Source organism: Gopherus evgoodei, chromosome 5, assembly GCF_007399415.2.
Source record: "Gopherus evgoodei ecotype Sinaloan lineage chromosome 5, rGopEvg1_v1.p, whole genome shotgun sequence".
NCBI lineage: Eukaryota > Metazoa > Chordata > Testudines > Testudinidae > Gopherus > Gopherus evgoodei.
The window spans coordinates 92,550,744-92,565,818 of record NC_044326.1 but is presented as its reverse complement, the minus strand read 5'-3'; the positions used below and the strand labels follow the sequence as shown (position 1 = coordinate 92,565,818).

The following is a 15,075-nucleotide window of genomic DNA, read 5'->3' as shown; positions in this document are numbered from 1 at the left end:
TCATTTCTTTGGTAAATAAAGTTGGGTAAACTTTATTTGAGTTATTCAGGGTACCTGATAATCTACTTAGAGTCACGTTTAACAAACCCATTGGCAGATTTTCTCTTGCCAAGCTCACCTGGAGAGATACAATATAGAATCAGTCTGAGGTAACTACTGTAATGTTGCAATACATGTTTCACAGAGACCCTCACTGACCAAATAAGCGAACTTTGCATATGATTTTACCATAGCATGTAGTGTAGAGGGAATCTCAATAATTTATTACACTTTTAATCACTTGCTCATATAACACATACCTAAATTAAAGTGCATAGTGCTATGTTGAGGCAAGTTCTATCTCTAGTTTAATCTAAAGTCCAGTGCTGCCTAACTAGGTTCCAAGTTATGTGTCAGCTCTCACTTCACTTGTAGAGGAGGATTTCAGTCTAAGGCAGAACCTCCAAAGTTCCACAGCAGATTTTTGTTGTGCTCTGGCATCAAAATAATACGTTTAGCTTCTGATTAAAATTGATCCTAGCTTTCTTCAATTGTACATTTAGCAAGGGCCTTATGTTCCTTCTTAACAGCTGATGCCTCTTTTAAGTCCACAGCCAGTTTACATGGGGTGACATTTACATAGTCTTAAGCAGATGTTTCTCGATGCTTGCCCTCAAGACCACCTGCCAGAAAACAAGTAGTCTGTCAGAAAATATATGGCAGTAGTCAAAACCCTCAGTAAGTGTTAGCTGCTAAGTTCCATAACTTTTTGTGACATGGTCTTTCATAATGATATTGTGAATTGATGAATAAGGTGAAAAAAACAGTAACAAAGTTCTCTCTCATTCACTTTCTTGCCAATAAAAATTTTGTCCAGCAGAAGCTATTCAATTCAGAGCTTAATCCAGTCAGTAGGGAGCTGGATCAAGCTGTCTATACATTTCACAGGTGTTCAGATTGATTGGTCCATATCCCCAACTGCCAACACCTTGCAAGCATGCTGTAAACGAACCATTACAACTAGAACAAAAAGTCATAAATAAAACATAGTATACTTCCCTCTCCTCTTACTTTAGGGATTCATAAGCAACATTATTTGGTCTTATAATATTTATAAAAAGATACAGCAGGGTTTTGTGTCACAATGATTGTGAAAGAGATAATGCCGAATGTATAGTACTGTACCATTTACAGACACTATCAAATAACAGAAAACATCTGTAGTCTTATTGGTTCTGACATATCAGATTGATCTTTGATATCCAATAGCGGGGGGAAATCCACCAGCTACCCCCAAGGATCAATTATAAAGTTTCACCAACTTACCAAACAGTGAGAGGATACCACACACTGTCCAGAGAATCAAGGACATTCCCACACTGCCTGTGTTCTTTAGGATCCCTTTGGGAGAGATGAAGATTCCTGCTCCAATGATAGTGCCAATTATAATGGACACCCCTCTCAAAAAAGTTACTTTCTTCTTCAACACCACTTTTTCTTCTTGAGTTGGCTCTTTACTGTCCAGAGAGGGCAACCTGCCAATAGATTGCCCCTGAAAAGAGCTTCCATTAGGGATTGTGGAGAGAACAGGTTTCCTAAACATGCTACAGTGCCACCAATACACTCAAGACAAACAAAATAAAAAACTTTCTGGCAAGCACTCAAAGTTTCTTTCCCTCAATCTTTGTGCTATTTTTCTTATTGCTCTCACTCTCTTTCTCTACCCTTTGTTACCTTTCAAGCTGCTCCTGCACACAGGTATAACACTCTGAAGTGTATTTTAAAATTCTCTGCTGTATAAATACTACTTAGTAACACCTGTCCTTTCACGTTGTTAGCTGGTGCTGCCCTCTCATTGGAAACCAGCTCAGCTTCCGCATGGACTTGTATTTAAGCTCCTGTCATACCAAATTAGTCTGCTGAATGATGATGCAAATTCTCCAGGTTTGCATCAGCCATAAGAAAAGGCTCTGGCATTACTCAGCATTTTCAAATGATAACAGCATGTTGCACAACTGATTTGAGCTTCTTAGGAAGAACAAAGCTCTCACTTGAAAGGAAGTTTAACCAATCAGAAGGTAGTATATTTCTGTCAACACACTCCCCTATAGTTAAAGGAACTCGTAGTGAGATACACAAGCCTGATTTAAAACACAAAGATCTTTAAACAGAAAGAAAAAAAATCAAACAGGATGTATCACCTTTGGTTCTATTCCAATTTTTTTTCAAAAGTCTTTTAAACTAATATGGGCTTTGTGGGTTTAAACTTTTCTTTTTTAGTTGGTTGGTTTCTCCCAAATCTATCCCTTACCTGGATATTTACATAAAGACTACATACCTTTACATAAAGACTACATATAAACTGTTTGCTACGTTATGTTGCCTAGCAACAGCCAAATCAGACTAGTGAAAAATCTAGGTTATTTCCACAGTAATTCTCACATGTACAGAGTTTCTGGGATATTTGTAAATAATGCACAATTGAAAATACCCCTTCAAGTCAGGTAAGCACTCTTGCTAATATTTACAGCTATTTTTTTTAAGAGATGATAGAATATCAACATTTCAAAGTACTGAATCGTCATGTCACAATGTCTCAGAAACCAGAAACACCTTCTGATTGTCATGTCACAATAGTGCAGACATGGCCAAACTGTGGCTGGTGAGCTGCATGCATCTCTTTTACAGTTAAAGGGTGGCTCACAGAGCCCCTCCCCCCCAAGCAATTCCCCCATTTTCCACCTAGTAGACTGAGTGGAGGGAGCTCAGGGCTTCTGCCCTGCAGAGAGGGTTGCAGCTCTCAAACTTCTGAAGACTATTTTATGTAGCTTGGCGGGTCAGTAAATTTGGCCTCTCCTGCAATAGCACCTTCCTGAGTGGATTAACTAATCTGTACTTAGATTTCTTGCTAACTCAGCTGAGTTACTTGATTTCAAACTGAAACATGAAAAGTTAAATAAAAAAGAAGCTTTCATAAAAAAAATAATCAATAGTCCTCGAGCACTTATAACCTCATCACGGGACAGCCTGTACAGTATATGCCAAAGGAAAAAATTCCTATGTAGCATAACTACTGCAGCTGCTCATGGCTTTGGGGTCAATCAGCATAATGAGAAGTAATTATTGCCTTGCATGTTCCCTTTACAGTTATTGCTTAATTAGCTCCGAATGGGGGGGGGAAAGATATTAGCTAAGCGTTTTGTCATTTCAGAAGAAGGCACTGAGCTCTAAGCACAACTTCTGCGTTTTTAAGTATCTTGGAAACAGTAAATATTAGAGTATCATAGCAGTGATGTTTATACTGCAGTAGTAAAAGCTGAGTCAATGCTTTTAAAACCCCATATTTTCAGGGGTTATAACTTGTCTATAATAATTTGCACTGTGATAAAACTAGGCATAAAAAGCTTGACTGCTTTTAATCTACAGAGGAACAAACACAAATAGTTTTTAGCGTTTGGATATATATTTGTACTGCTATAATATTTTTTAAAGGCTTATTTCTTCCTCCATACCCTTCCCCATGTTCAACAGCAGCTCATTTGATTTCTCCTCTGGTTCATACTTCTCTTCAGCGCACCACTGGATCAGGCCCATAAGACAGCGTAATGTTTCTTTGTCCACAGAGTACTGCAAGCCACTCACATATGTCCTAAAGGAATTGCTACAGAATAATTCAAGATAGTCCCTCTTCTTGTCATACCTGCGATCCTCCCAGCACCTGAAGTGAATGACCTGATCCACAAACCAAGCCAAATCAAAGCATTAGCCACAAATCTGTGCTGGTCTGATGAATTTAAAATGAATTTTAAAAGGCTGTGTACTGAACAATCACAAGTAGAGCTGGTCAGGAAATTTTTCAGAAAATGGTTTTCAGTCAGAACCTGTCAACAGGGCCGGCTTTAGAAAGTGCGGAGCCCAATTCGAACACTTTCAGCGGGGCCCTAGCAGGGATGACTTAAAAAGAAAAAAGTGTAAAAAAAAGCCTTCCATTTCTTCCATGTATTATTTACTTTCCATAACTATATAAATAATAAAATTGTATATTATGTACATTGCATCATATATGCTGTTGATTGGTTATTAATGACTGCCATTTCACATGTGGGTCCCTGCCACTCCCTGGAGGTGTGCACATGTGTGGGTCCCCGCTGCTTCCTGCCCCCCTCATTGAAGCAGGTGTGCAGGTTACTGGCCTGGGAACTGCAGGGCAGCGGCGGACATGGGGCTGGTTCGAGGCAGGGCAGGGGCTGACTGGAGGTAGGGTCTGGCTGCAGGCAGGGCAAGGGGTGCGGGTCTGGCTGGAGACAGGGGATTGTGGGGCGGGCTGACTTCAGGCAAGGCCACGGGGGTGCAGCAGGGATTGGCAGGGCTGGAGACAGGCGTATAAAACTGGCTGGCTTCAGGCAGGGGAGTGCAGCAGGGGTTGGCTGGAGACAGGGCAGGGCAGGCAGTGCAGGGCTGGTGTGGGCAGGGGTGTGTGGCAAGGTTTGGCTGGAGACAGGGCAGGGGGTTTGGTAGAGGCTGGTTGTGGGCAGGGGGTGCAGAGCTGGCTGCAGGCAGCTGGGGGCGGGGCTGGTGCAGGCAGGGCAGGGGGTGCAGCAGAGGCAGCTGGAGCCCCGGCCCTTTAAAAAGCCCCCAAGCACCCCGCTATGCCAGGGCTCTGGGGGCTATTTAAAGGGCCTGGGGCTCCCCTGCTTCTACCCCGCCCCGGACCTTTTAAATAGCCGTGGGAGCCCTGGGGAATGCATGGGGGCAGCAGGGCTCCGGCGGCTATTTAAAGGACCGGGGTGGCAGAGGCAGCTGGAGCCCTCGCCCTTCAAATAGCCCCCAGAACCCCCTGCTACTCCAGGGCTCTGGGGGCTATTTAAAGGGCCCGGAGCTCCAGCCGGGGGCACAGGGCTTGCCGCACTCCAGCCGGAGCTCCAGCTGAGAGAGCGGGGCTGTGGGGCAGCCGTGCTCCCGCTGGCCCTTTGGTCAGGGGAGCGGGGCCATGGAAGACCCCGGAGCAGACCGCAGCAGCCAGAGTAAGTAAAAAAATTTAAAAGGCACCTAAAGCGCAGGACCCGATTCCCAGGAATCGGGCGAATCGGCCTAAAGCCGGCCCTGCCTGCCAATGTGCCAAAACTAAAATTTTCTAGGGAATGTGCCAGTTTCAACCTAACTTTTGTCAAGAATTGGTTTCTCAGTCCAGGAAGGAATTTCTGATCAAAACAAGAGAGAGAGAAAGAGCACCCTGTAAGAACAAGGAGTAATGGTCCCAAGTAGCAGTGGGGGGAGGTTTAGGTTGGATATTAGGAAAAACTTTTTCATTCAGAGAGTGGTGAAGCATTGGAATGGATTACCTAGGGAGGTGGTAGAATCTCCTTCCTTAGAGGTTTTTAAGGTCAGGCTTGACGAAGCACTGGCTGGGATGATTTAGTTGGGGATGGGTCCTGCTTTGAGCAGGAGGTTGGACTAGCTGACCTCCTGAGGTCCCTTCCAACCCTGATATTCTATTATTCTATGATCCTATAGCTAATAGCCTGATGATTAAGACAGTCACCTCAGATGTGGAAGACCTAGTCTCAAGTCCTTGCTCTGTCATAGTCAAACAAAGGGCAATATTTATTTGACCCTGGGCTCTTCTAGCCAGTAGGAAGCTAGCAACTAACACTGACTCTAGCAGTTCACAGAGTCCCGCTCTGGGGGTCAGCACAGGTAGTCTTTGCACTACCCTGATATAGAGCTGTCATGGTATAATCCCCCACTCTGAATCTTAGCGTCCAAAAGATGGGGTACCAGCAAGAATTCCTCTCAGCTCAATTACCAGCTTAGTACTTGTAGCGCTGTCACCAACCAGGAATTCCAGTGCCTGGTACACTCTGGTCCCCCCAAAACCTTACCCGGGGACCCCCAAGACCCAGTCCCTCTGGATCTTAACACAAGGAAAGTAAACCCTTTCCCTCACCGTTGCCTCTCCCAGGCTTCCCCTCCCTGGGTTACCCTGGAAGATCACTGTGATTCAAACTCCTTGAATCTTAAAACAGAAAGGAAAATCCAGCTCCCCCCTCCTTCTCTCTCCCCTCCCAGACTCTCCCTGAGAGAGAAAGTAATCCTAACACAGAGAGAAAATTAACCTCTCTCTCCCCCTTCCCTCCTTTCTCCCCACCAATTCCCTGGTGGATCCAGACCCAGTCCCCTGGGGTCTCACACCAGAATAAAAATACAATCAGGTTCTTAAACAAGAAAAGCTTTTAATTAAAGAAAGAAAAAACAGTAAAAATTATCTTTGTAAATTTAAGATGAAATATGTTACAGGGTCTTTCAGCTATAGACACTGGGAATACCCTCCCAGCCTAAGTATACAAGTACAAATTAAAATCATTTCAGCAAAATACAAATTTGAACTCCTTCCAGCCAAATATACATTTGCAAATAAAGAAAACAAACATAAGCCTAACTCGCCTTATCTACCTAGTACTCACTATTCTGGACATATAAGAGACTGTATCAAAGAGATTGGAGAGAAACCTGGTTGCACGTCTGGTCCCTCTGAGCCCCCAGAGTGAACAACAACCAAACACTAACAGCACACACAAAAACTTCCCTCCCTCAAAATCTGAAAGTATCCTGTCCCCTGATTGATCCTCTGGTCAGGAGACAGCCAGGCTCACTGAACTTGTTAACCCTTTACAGGCAAAAGAGACATGAAGTACTCCTGTTCTATTAACCCTTAACTATCTGTTTATGACAAGAGCCCATGCTGAAAGCTGATTTAAGTTATACTGGTTGTCAGTAGCCCCAAAAGAGCAATAGACAAATTCTGGTCATAGAAGCATTCTAGCTATGTGCCCATCTCTGATTGTACATCAGCGAAAGTTCACTATGTACAGGAGTGATCATTCTGTGGCTGACATGTTTGAGTTAGGGCAGTGATTTTCAACCTTTTTCACCTGTGGACCCCTAAACAATTTCTAATGAAAGTGCAAACCTCTTTGGCAATTCAACCTGTGATCCATAGACTCCCCCCCACCATAAAAGAGTTAGACTGAAAACTGACTGAACAGAATTCAGCTATATATGTTGCACGTGCTCAGCATGAGAAAGGGCACTAAACTGTAGACTTCTATGGTAATGACAACACCTCCTGGGATCTGAAACTTTGTCATCATAGTCACCTTTTACAGACCTCTTAGGCATAGTCTGTGAACCCCCAGGGTGCCACAGGTTGAAAACCACTGAGTTAGGACAATACTACACTATTACTGCACAAAATGACCACATCTTCAGTTTTCATCAAAAAATATATAGATACCAATTGGTTTGGGTTTATTTTTAATTAAGGTTTCAAGTGATTTTCTATTTTTCTTTGCCAAAGCCTTCACTTTTGAAGATTTTCCAGTAACAGCATTTATAACCTGTGTTTAGATTGTGAGTTCCCCAAATACTGTATCAGCATTTGGGGAGTTATTCGAGCCAGAGTAATTTAGAGTAGCTTATGGGATGCTCTAACTTAATGCCAGTGGACCAGTCTGGTGCACACCAGCCCCAGAGTAGAGGAGTATTTCAAGGTGTCTTGAAGTCATGTTTGCGCGCCCTCCTAAGCAATATAGTGCACTCCTTTGCTGCCACACTCTATATTCTCATATGTCCATGCCACACCTACCACATTTTGAGGGCTCCTGTAATATAAACAATAACTAACAACAACAGCACCTCAATGAGGACACAAACGGCAAAGTTTGATTTTGAGGCTCTAACTTGGTCCCTAGGCAGCAAACAACCTGGAGAATCAGGACTAGGCAAACTATTCCTATGCCTATTTCATTCACATACTGTGCTTCCCAAATTTTGAAGTCTAAATTTCATTTTATATTTTTGCAGACAATAACAAGATATACATGTCTCTTACTGCCCTTACTCTTTACAATTACATGATACATCATTGAAGGATGTACCTTTTATATTATACGTCTATTTAATCTTTTGTACTTGCCTAGTGGGTGGGGGAAAGCTGTAGATGTGATATATCTTGATTTCAGTTAGGCTTTTGACTCAGTCTCACATGATATTCACATAAGCAAACTAACAAAATATGATCTAGATGAAATTAATATAAGGTCAGTGCAAAATTAGTTGAAAGATCAGACCCAAAGAGTATAGATCCCTGTCATACTGGAGGGCATATCTAGTGGAGTCCTGCAGGGGTCAGTCCTGTTCAATATTTTCATTAATTACTTGGATAATGGAGTGGAGCATATGCTTATAAAATGTGCAGATGACCCAAACTGGAAGAGGTTTCAAGTACTTTGTAGGACAGGATTAGAATTCAAAATGACCTTGACAAATTAGAGAATTGGTCTGAGATCAAGATGAAGTTCAATACAAATAAGTGCAAAATACTTCACTTAGGAAGGAAAAATCAAATGCACAATTGCAAAATGTGGAATAACTGGCTAGATGATAATACTGAAGAAAAGGATCTGGGGTTGTGGTGGATGACAACATGAATATGAATCAACACTGTAAAGCAGTTGCAAGAAAGAGAAAGATTTAAAAAACTGGGCATATTTAGTCTTGAGAAAAGACCAAGGGGGGACCTGATAACAGTCATCAAATGTTAAGGATTATCATAAAGAGGCTGATGATCAATAGTTCTCTATGTCCACTGAAGGTAGGACAAGCAGTAACCATCTTAATCTGCAGTGAGATTTAGGTTAAATATTAGGAAAGATTTTCTAACTATAAGAATAGTTAAACTCTGGAATAGACTTCCAAGGGAGGTTGTGGAATCCCTGTCACTGGAGATTTTTAAGAACAGATTAGACAAACACCTGTCAGCAATGGTGTGGGTGTACTTGGTCCTGCTTCAGGAGGTCCACTCCAGCCCTACATTTCTATGATTCTCCTGTCTCCTTCCCTGTAATCTCTGATTAACATTTGCTGTTTAGGAGAGAATACACAATCAATTATTACGCTCGTGGCTTCACACTTTTCCACTTATTTGTCTTGCTTATCTTGCATTTGCTTCAAGGGAGACTGTGACTTGTAATATGTGCACATGCAAAGAAGTGAGATTTAGACCCCTCTTAAACCCTCCCTGGACTGAGAATTACTTCCTTCTGTGATGCTCCAGGGGTAATACAGCAATGTGCCATCCCTCACCATAGGCTATAGCCTATGAGTTTGGGACACAATCTAGTCCTTTGACTAATTTTCAGTTTCATTGTTAGACAGCATAGTTAGATAATAAAAATTCTCCTACATACAAGTAAGAGTAAACATCACAGGAGTCCTTTTGAATGCTTGAATAAAGTCCTCTGACAACCCAACTATTGAAGCTCATAAGTATTTCATCTAGTACATGTCACACTTCTTCAAGAATATCTGAAAATCCTGAAACGGGAATAAAAGATTACTGTTGGATCCCATTTTTTCTGGAAGTTTGAATGCAGCAAACATCCTTTTCTAAATGTATGTGCCATTTACAGTACTCACATTGGGAGTTATTACAGGCCCTGCTTCTCACTGCTGTCCATTATAAAAAGGAAAGAAAATCAGCAAAATGTAGGAACAATTCTTCTTCTCAATTCAAACTCTGAGTACTTAAAGCTATTACCTTCATCCACTTTGGCAAACATTTGTTAGTCCTTTTTTGCAATTTTTCTGCCATCTGAGCCTATTTTCAAGGATGGTGTCCCTAGCTTCTGCTTGCCAGAAGCTGATAATGGGCGACAGAGGATGGATCACTTGATGATTACCTGTTCTGCTCATTCCCTCTGGGGCACCTGGCATTGGCCACTGTCGGAAGATAGGATATTGGGCTAGATGGATTTTTTGTCTGACCCAGTATGGCCATTTTTATGTTCTTATGACAGCAGAAAACAGTGACAGGCACATTACTACTGCCTGTTAGCTCACATTGCTCACCAGATTTATCCTGATTCAGATGTGGCCACCAGGAACATCTTCCCCTGACAGTTTTCATTTGAACTGTTCTAAGTGAACCAAGGATTATGGCATCACTGCACAAACACAACACTATATGCAGCCACATTTCCCAGGGAGCTCATCTCTTCAGACTACATATGGTTTACATTGCTTATCAGTCAAAACATTCATATAACCCCTTAATACATACAGGGATTTTTTTTGTTTATTTGTTTGGTTTTTAGTTTTGTTCTTTTAAAGCAGGATCTTCTTCATTAAGTTGCTGAAATTCTTTTGCAGCAATGGAACATTCTTCCAAAAGAGAGATTCTGAAAATAAGAGTTCGCTCCGAGTGGCAACGGGAAAGATGCACCAGCATTTTCATGTTCTCCAGCAGTTTATTCCAAATGTCATATTAATTGCACATCCAAAAGTTTTAATATATAAACTAGACCAACAACATAAAGTAGTTTCCTTCTGAACCTTACCACTAACATTGAAAAATTTATAAATATATCTATTTCTATTCTTTTTCTATGAGTTCTTAATTAACAGAAGGCCTGGCAAACCTTATACGCACTTTTGGCTACAATCTGTGGATTTTTGAAGATGACTAAATTAGAGTCCAATGTGGTCAGTTCTCCCATGCATTGAGCTCCTATTGACTTCAACAGGCCTTCATAAACAGAAAGATTGCATGATTTGTACCATGCATTGTCACTTCAAACTTCAGAGGATAGTCTGTTTCAACCTGCTTTGCAAATGAGGCTATATGAGTCACAGGGTTCAAAAATAATGGCACACTAATAACTACACTTATGATAAACATTTACATGAATGAGACAAGGCAAATACAGCAAAATAAATGACCTAAAATTCAAGTCTGGACTTGTGTTTTCCCCTCTGCATACCTATGAAAGGCAGGAAATCTGCCTAATTCCTAGGTGTAGTAGGCACACCTTGTCCCTCCTGCTAGGTGATTTGTGTAACATTTTATTGCATCAAGTAAACCAAAGAGTCACTAGCCCAACCATTGCTCAACACTGCAATTGTTACAGATATCATTCATACCTCAAAGGGAAGCTGAGCAAGATTGAAAAGGCAGGGAAATCCCCAATCTCTTCAACATTGGCAGTTGTGTGTTGGCAGTTGTGTGAATGGCTAAGGAAAGTTTGTTTAACAAAAGATTTTTGTGTATAATTTAGAGATGTTGTAGGTTTAGATATAGTCCTCTGGGGACATGCTAACATGATTTCAAAAATCAGAATAGGCAGGGCCCAATGCCTAAAAAAATTATTGAATCATTGTTTCATACTTTGTCATACTTGATAATGTTGGCAATGAAATAGACTAGGCAAATGTGGGCAGACAAATTTTCTGCTGCTTTTGTCTGTCTGACTAGAACAAGTTTTTTACTTACATAGGAACAAAATTCTGAAAATCTGAGTCTTCAATGGGAGATGAGCGTGAATGGCACCTCTCAAGAGGTGCACAGCACCTCAAAAGATCAGACCCTTCATTTTTTTTTAAATGAAAGCTTAAAATTTGTCCACAAGCTGTTAGAGTTGTGGACAGACTCTGGCGCAAGAGAATATGTTCTGTGTCCAAAACACTACGGGTATAGCCAGGGCCGACGATGGGGGGAAGCCAGTACAAATTACCAGGGCCTGGCAGTCCAGAAGAGGGCCCAGGGCCCGGGTTCCCCAGCTTTGTCGGCCCTGTTTAGCCGGTCTGTCCTTGCTGGGGGACCCGAAAAAAAATTTTCATCAGGGCCTGAACCTGCTCTCGGCGGTCCTCGGTATAGCTACACTGCAATTAAAAGCTGTGGCTGGCCAGTGCCAGTTGACTCAGGTTTGCAGGGCTCAGGCTAACGGGCTGTTTAACTGCAGTGTACACATTCGGGCTTGGGCTGGAGCCTGGACTCTAGGACCCTGCGAGGAGGGAGGATCCAAACATGTGACAAAATAAGTTCCTATTTAAGTACAACTTCTTCAGATTTAACTTTTGCAAAAATTTTAAAAGACAATAATATCTAATTTTTTATACTAACAAGACAGCAAAATCATTAAGAGAAGAAATAGCATACCCTTACGATTCAGAGAAATTAGAGACAGAAACAATTCAAATATTACTGCATATATTTTAAATATGCAATCTAAGTAACAATGCTTCAAAAAAAATTTATATCCAACCAGCAAACAGAAATCTAACTCAAAGAAGCCTGGACATCCAAGCTGGGCCCAGGGCCACCCAGAGGATTCAGGGGGCCTGGGGCAAAGCAGGGGAGCTGTGGCGCTTGTACTCACCCAGTGGTGGTGCAGGTCTTCGGCGGCATTTTGGCGGTGAAGGGCCCTTCAGTTGCTCCATGTCTTTGGCAGCACTGAAGGGCCCCCCGCCGCCAAAATGCCGTCAAAGACCCAGAGCGACTGAAGGGCACCCCACCACTGAAATGCCACCGAAGACCCAGACCACTGCCGGGCCAGGGCTTGCGGGGCCCTGCGGGGCCCAGGGCCTGGGGCAAATTGCCTCACTTGCCCCCCCCATGTGGCCCTGGCTGGACCACACAAAATTTCAACACTTCTGAAAATATGGCTTCATGTGACATGTCAAAGGTTCCAGAGAAAGTCATTGGCAGAACCAGGATTAGCACTCAGAAGTTCCTGATTTCTAGTTCAGTAAGCTTGGTAGTTTAATAACTTTTCTGTTTGCTTTCATTGTTCTTTCAGGAAAGAAAAAATAAGGACTTTCAGATCACAGGCCAATTTACATAATCAGATATAACCATGAGACATACCTACTTTACCCTCTATTTGACTTGTCCTGTAAAAACACAGGATCCATGTAAAATATATTATGGTTCAAATTCATCCCTAAAGTAATCCAATTGAAGTAACTGGAGAACAGTTAATAATACTTATCCACCTCATAGTCATGCTGGGAGGTTTAATTCATTCACTTTCTCAATTCACTTACTTGTTATTAAAATAATCTGTTAAAAATCTGGTTCCTGTGAAAAGGGGACTTGTAGGAAGTTAAGCAAATCCTGAATTAACTGAGTCTCTATGAAGGGCAGCTATATAGATAATTGCTCTGGATCAAAAGATGGCCATTTCCTTTCTTCCCATTCCTCATTACAAATGTTAAGAAAAGGATACCATTATTTTCCATAAAATCTATCCACCACCTACTATGCGTAAGTTAGGACAAATATAACAGGCTTGTTTTCCCTTTCTACATCACCCCTCTGGCTGGGTTACATTCTTAAAAAGCAAAAAACTGCACAGACATCTCAGAGACCTGGGAATAAACCGTTTGTAATAGAAATGATAATTTATTTAACTGGCATCCTCCTTAATGCTTTCTTCTCACACCTCTCTCATTGTCCAAGTGAGGCTTCCCAACACTCAGTTCTGTGTTGGTTCGACGTAGCTCCTGTCTGCAGACCATGCGAGTATCAGTTCAAGGTTATGGCATTATGCAAGATGCATGCACAATAAGTTCAGTCTCCAGTCAATGTACTGCTCACTGATCTTGTTTGAAAGACCTTCTAGTATGAGATTGGCTGCTTTCTAATATGCCCCTGTATTAGTGGGGGTAAATCTAGCCCAACAGCTTTGATTTCTCAGCCTTAAGCAGGTACATCCAAATATTACATATCCTAAAGCAAGACTGGTATACAAAATAAATATCAAGCTATTTAAAGAAGCAAAATAACTTTCACCCATAAACAGGATGTGTGTGTGTGTGTGTGTGTGTGTGTGTGTGTGTGTGTGTGTGTGTGTGTGTGTGTGTGTGTGTGTGTGTAAGAGAGAGAATGTTTATTGTGACTGATTTGACTTCTAACTAACATGACAGGTCAAGTCAATTTATTTCAAAAACCTGTTCTTCAGAGTTTTAAAAAAAACTGAGTAAGAATAAAACCTTATCTAGTATTCTCTCAGTTTGCCAGTCAGGTCATGCAGTTGTGGGCTTTTATTTATTTTAAATACAAGAAATTGGTATAAATATTCATGTGAACAGAAGTATATAGGCTCAGATGAGATATCATATTAGTTGATTGAGAGTATTTTAATAGTAATTCAAATCCATTTATTTCAACAAATCTGAACAAAACAAATTTTCCTCAAAATGTTTTGGATTTTCATTAAAAAAAAATAAACGTCAAAAATTCTAGATGGAAACAAAAAAATTTTCACAAAAAAGTTCATTTTGTTATAAAGCAGGATTCTGTTGAAAAAATATTTCAGTAGGAAAGTTCTGACCAGCTAATTATGATATCTTCATTCTGTATTCACTTGAAATGTCCAACATTATGTCTTTAGGTAATTGGGTAAGTCACTGAAACCTCTTTATTTGCTGGGCAGTTTGACAGTCAGTTGAGAAAAAGTGAAATATTAACTCCGTTTCTTAGAAAAAGAATTATTTCCAGATTATTTAAAGCAGTAAATGCTTCTTTACCCATATATTTTTCAAGCGTTGTCTGGGAGTATAAACTATACAACTCCAACTGAAACCGATCCTGCTTTAAGTCAGGTTGGCATAACTCCATTGATTTTCTGATTTCCCTCAGTGTGATTGAGCGAAGAATTGGACTATTGATTTTATTTAAATCCGTTGAAATATTTGAAAAATTAAGTAACATAGGAGTTATCCTGCAAAGTACTGAGCACTGCTTGGATGATTCCGAATAGCCTGGACTCCTATTTAGAAGAGCAGAATGGTGTGAGGCTGCTCATCGCTTCATAGGTTCAACAGGAAACAGTGGGTTGTTTCTTTTTAAATGCAGAGATCTCTTTTTTCCCCTCTGAATACTAATTCTTCACTCAAGCACTGTAGTAATTTAACTAATTTAACTAAAATAGTCAAACTATTTAAAGAATGCCCAATAGATACTGCAGCCAGGAAAAAGAGAGAGTTTTTGATAGGCTGTCCTCTTCCCTATCTAATTTATGTAAAATGAATAACAACATGAAATAAAATGCAAAATATGGAAAGGTCAAAGTAGTAGAGAGCTTAACTCTATTTAACAGGATGCATTTGGCATTAACATTCTAAGGGTATGTCTACATCTACAATTTTGCAGCGCTGGTTGTTACAGCTGTATTAGTACAGCTGTATAGGGCCAGCGCTGCAGAGTGGCCACACTTACAGCAACCAGCGCTGCAAGTGGTGTTAGATGTGGCCACA

The 15,075-nt window shown here is 41.2% G+C and overlaps 1 protein-coding gene across 1 annotated transcript in view; it reads right to left on the bottom strand.

Annotated features, from left to right (window-relative positions):
• SLC7A11 (solute carrier family 7 member 11) overlaps positions 1–1,821 on the bottom strand; it is an 88,153-nt gene extending 86,332 nt beyond the window's left edge. Inside the window, exon 1 of the mRNA XM_030564803.1 lies at positions 1,306–1,821. Coding sequence (XP_030420663.1) covers positions 1,306–1,582 — 277 coding nt within the window. The 5' untranslated portion in view covers positions 1,583–1,821. The remainder of the gene's footprint in view (positions 1–1,305) is intronic.
• Positions 1,822–15,075: the final 13,254 nt, after the last annotated feature.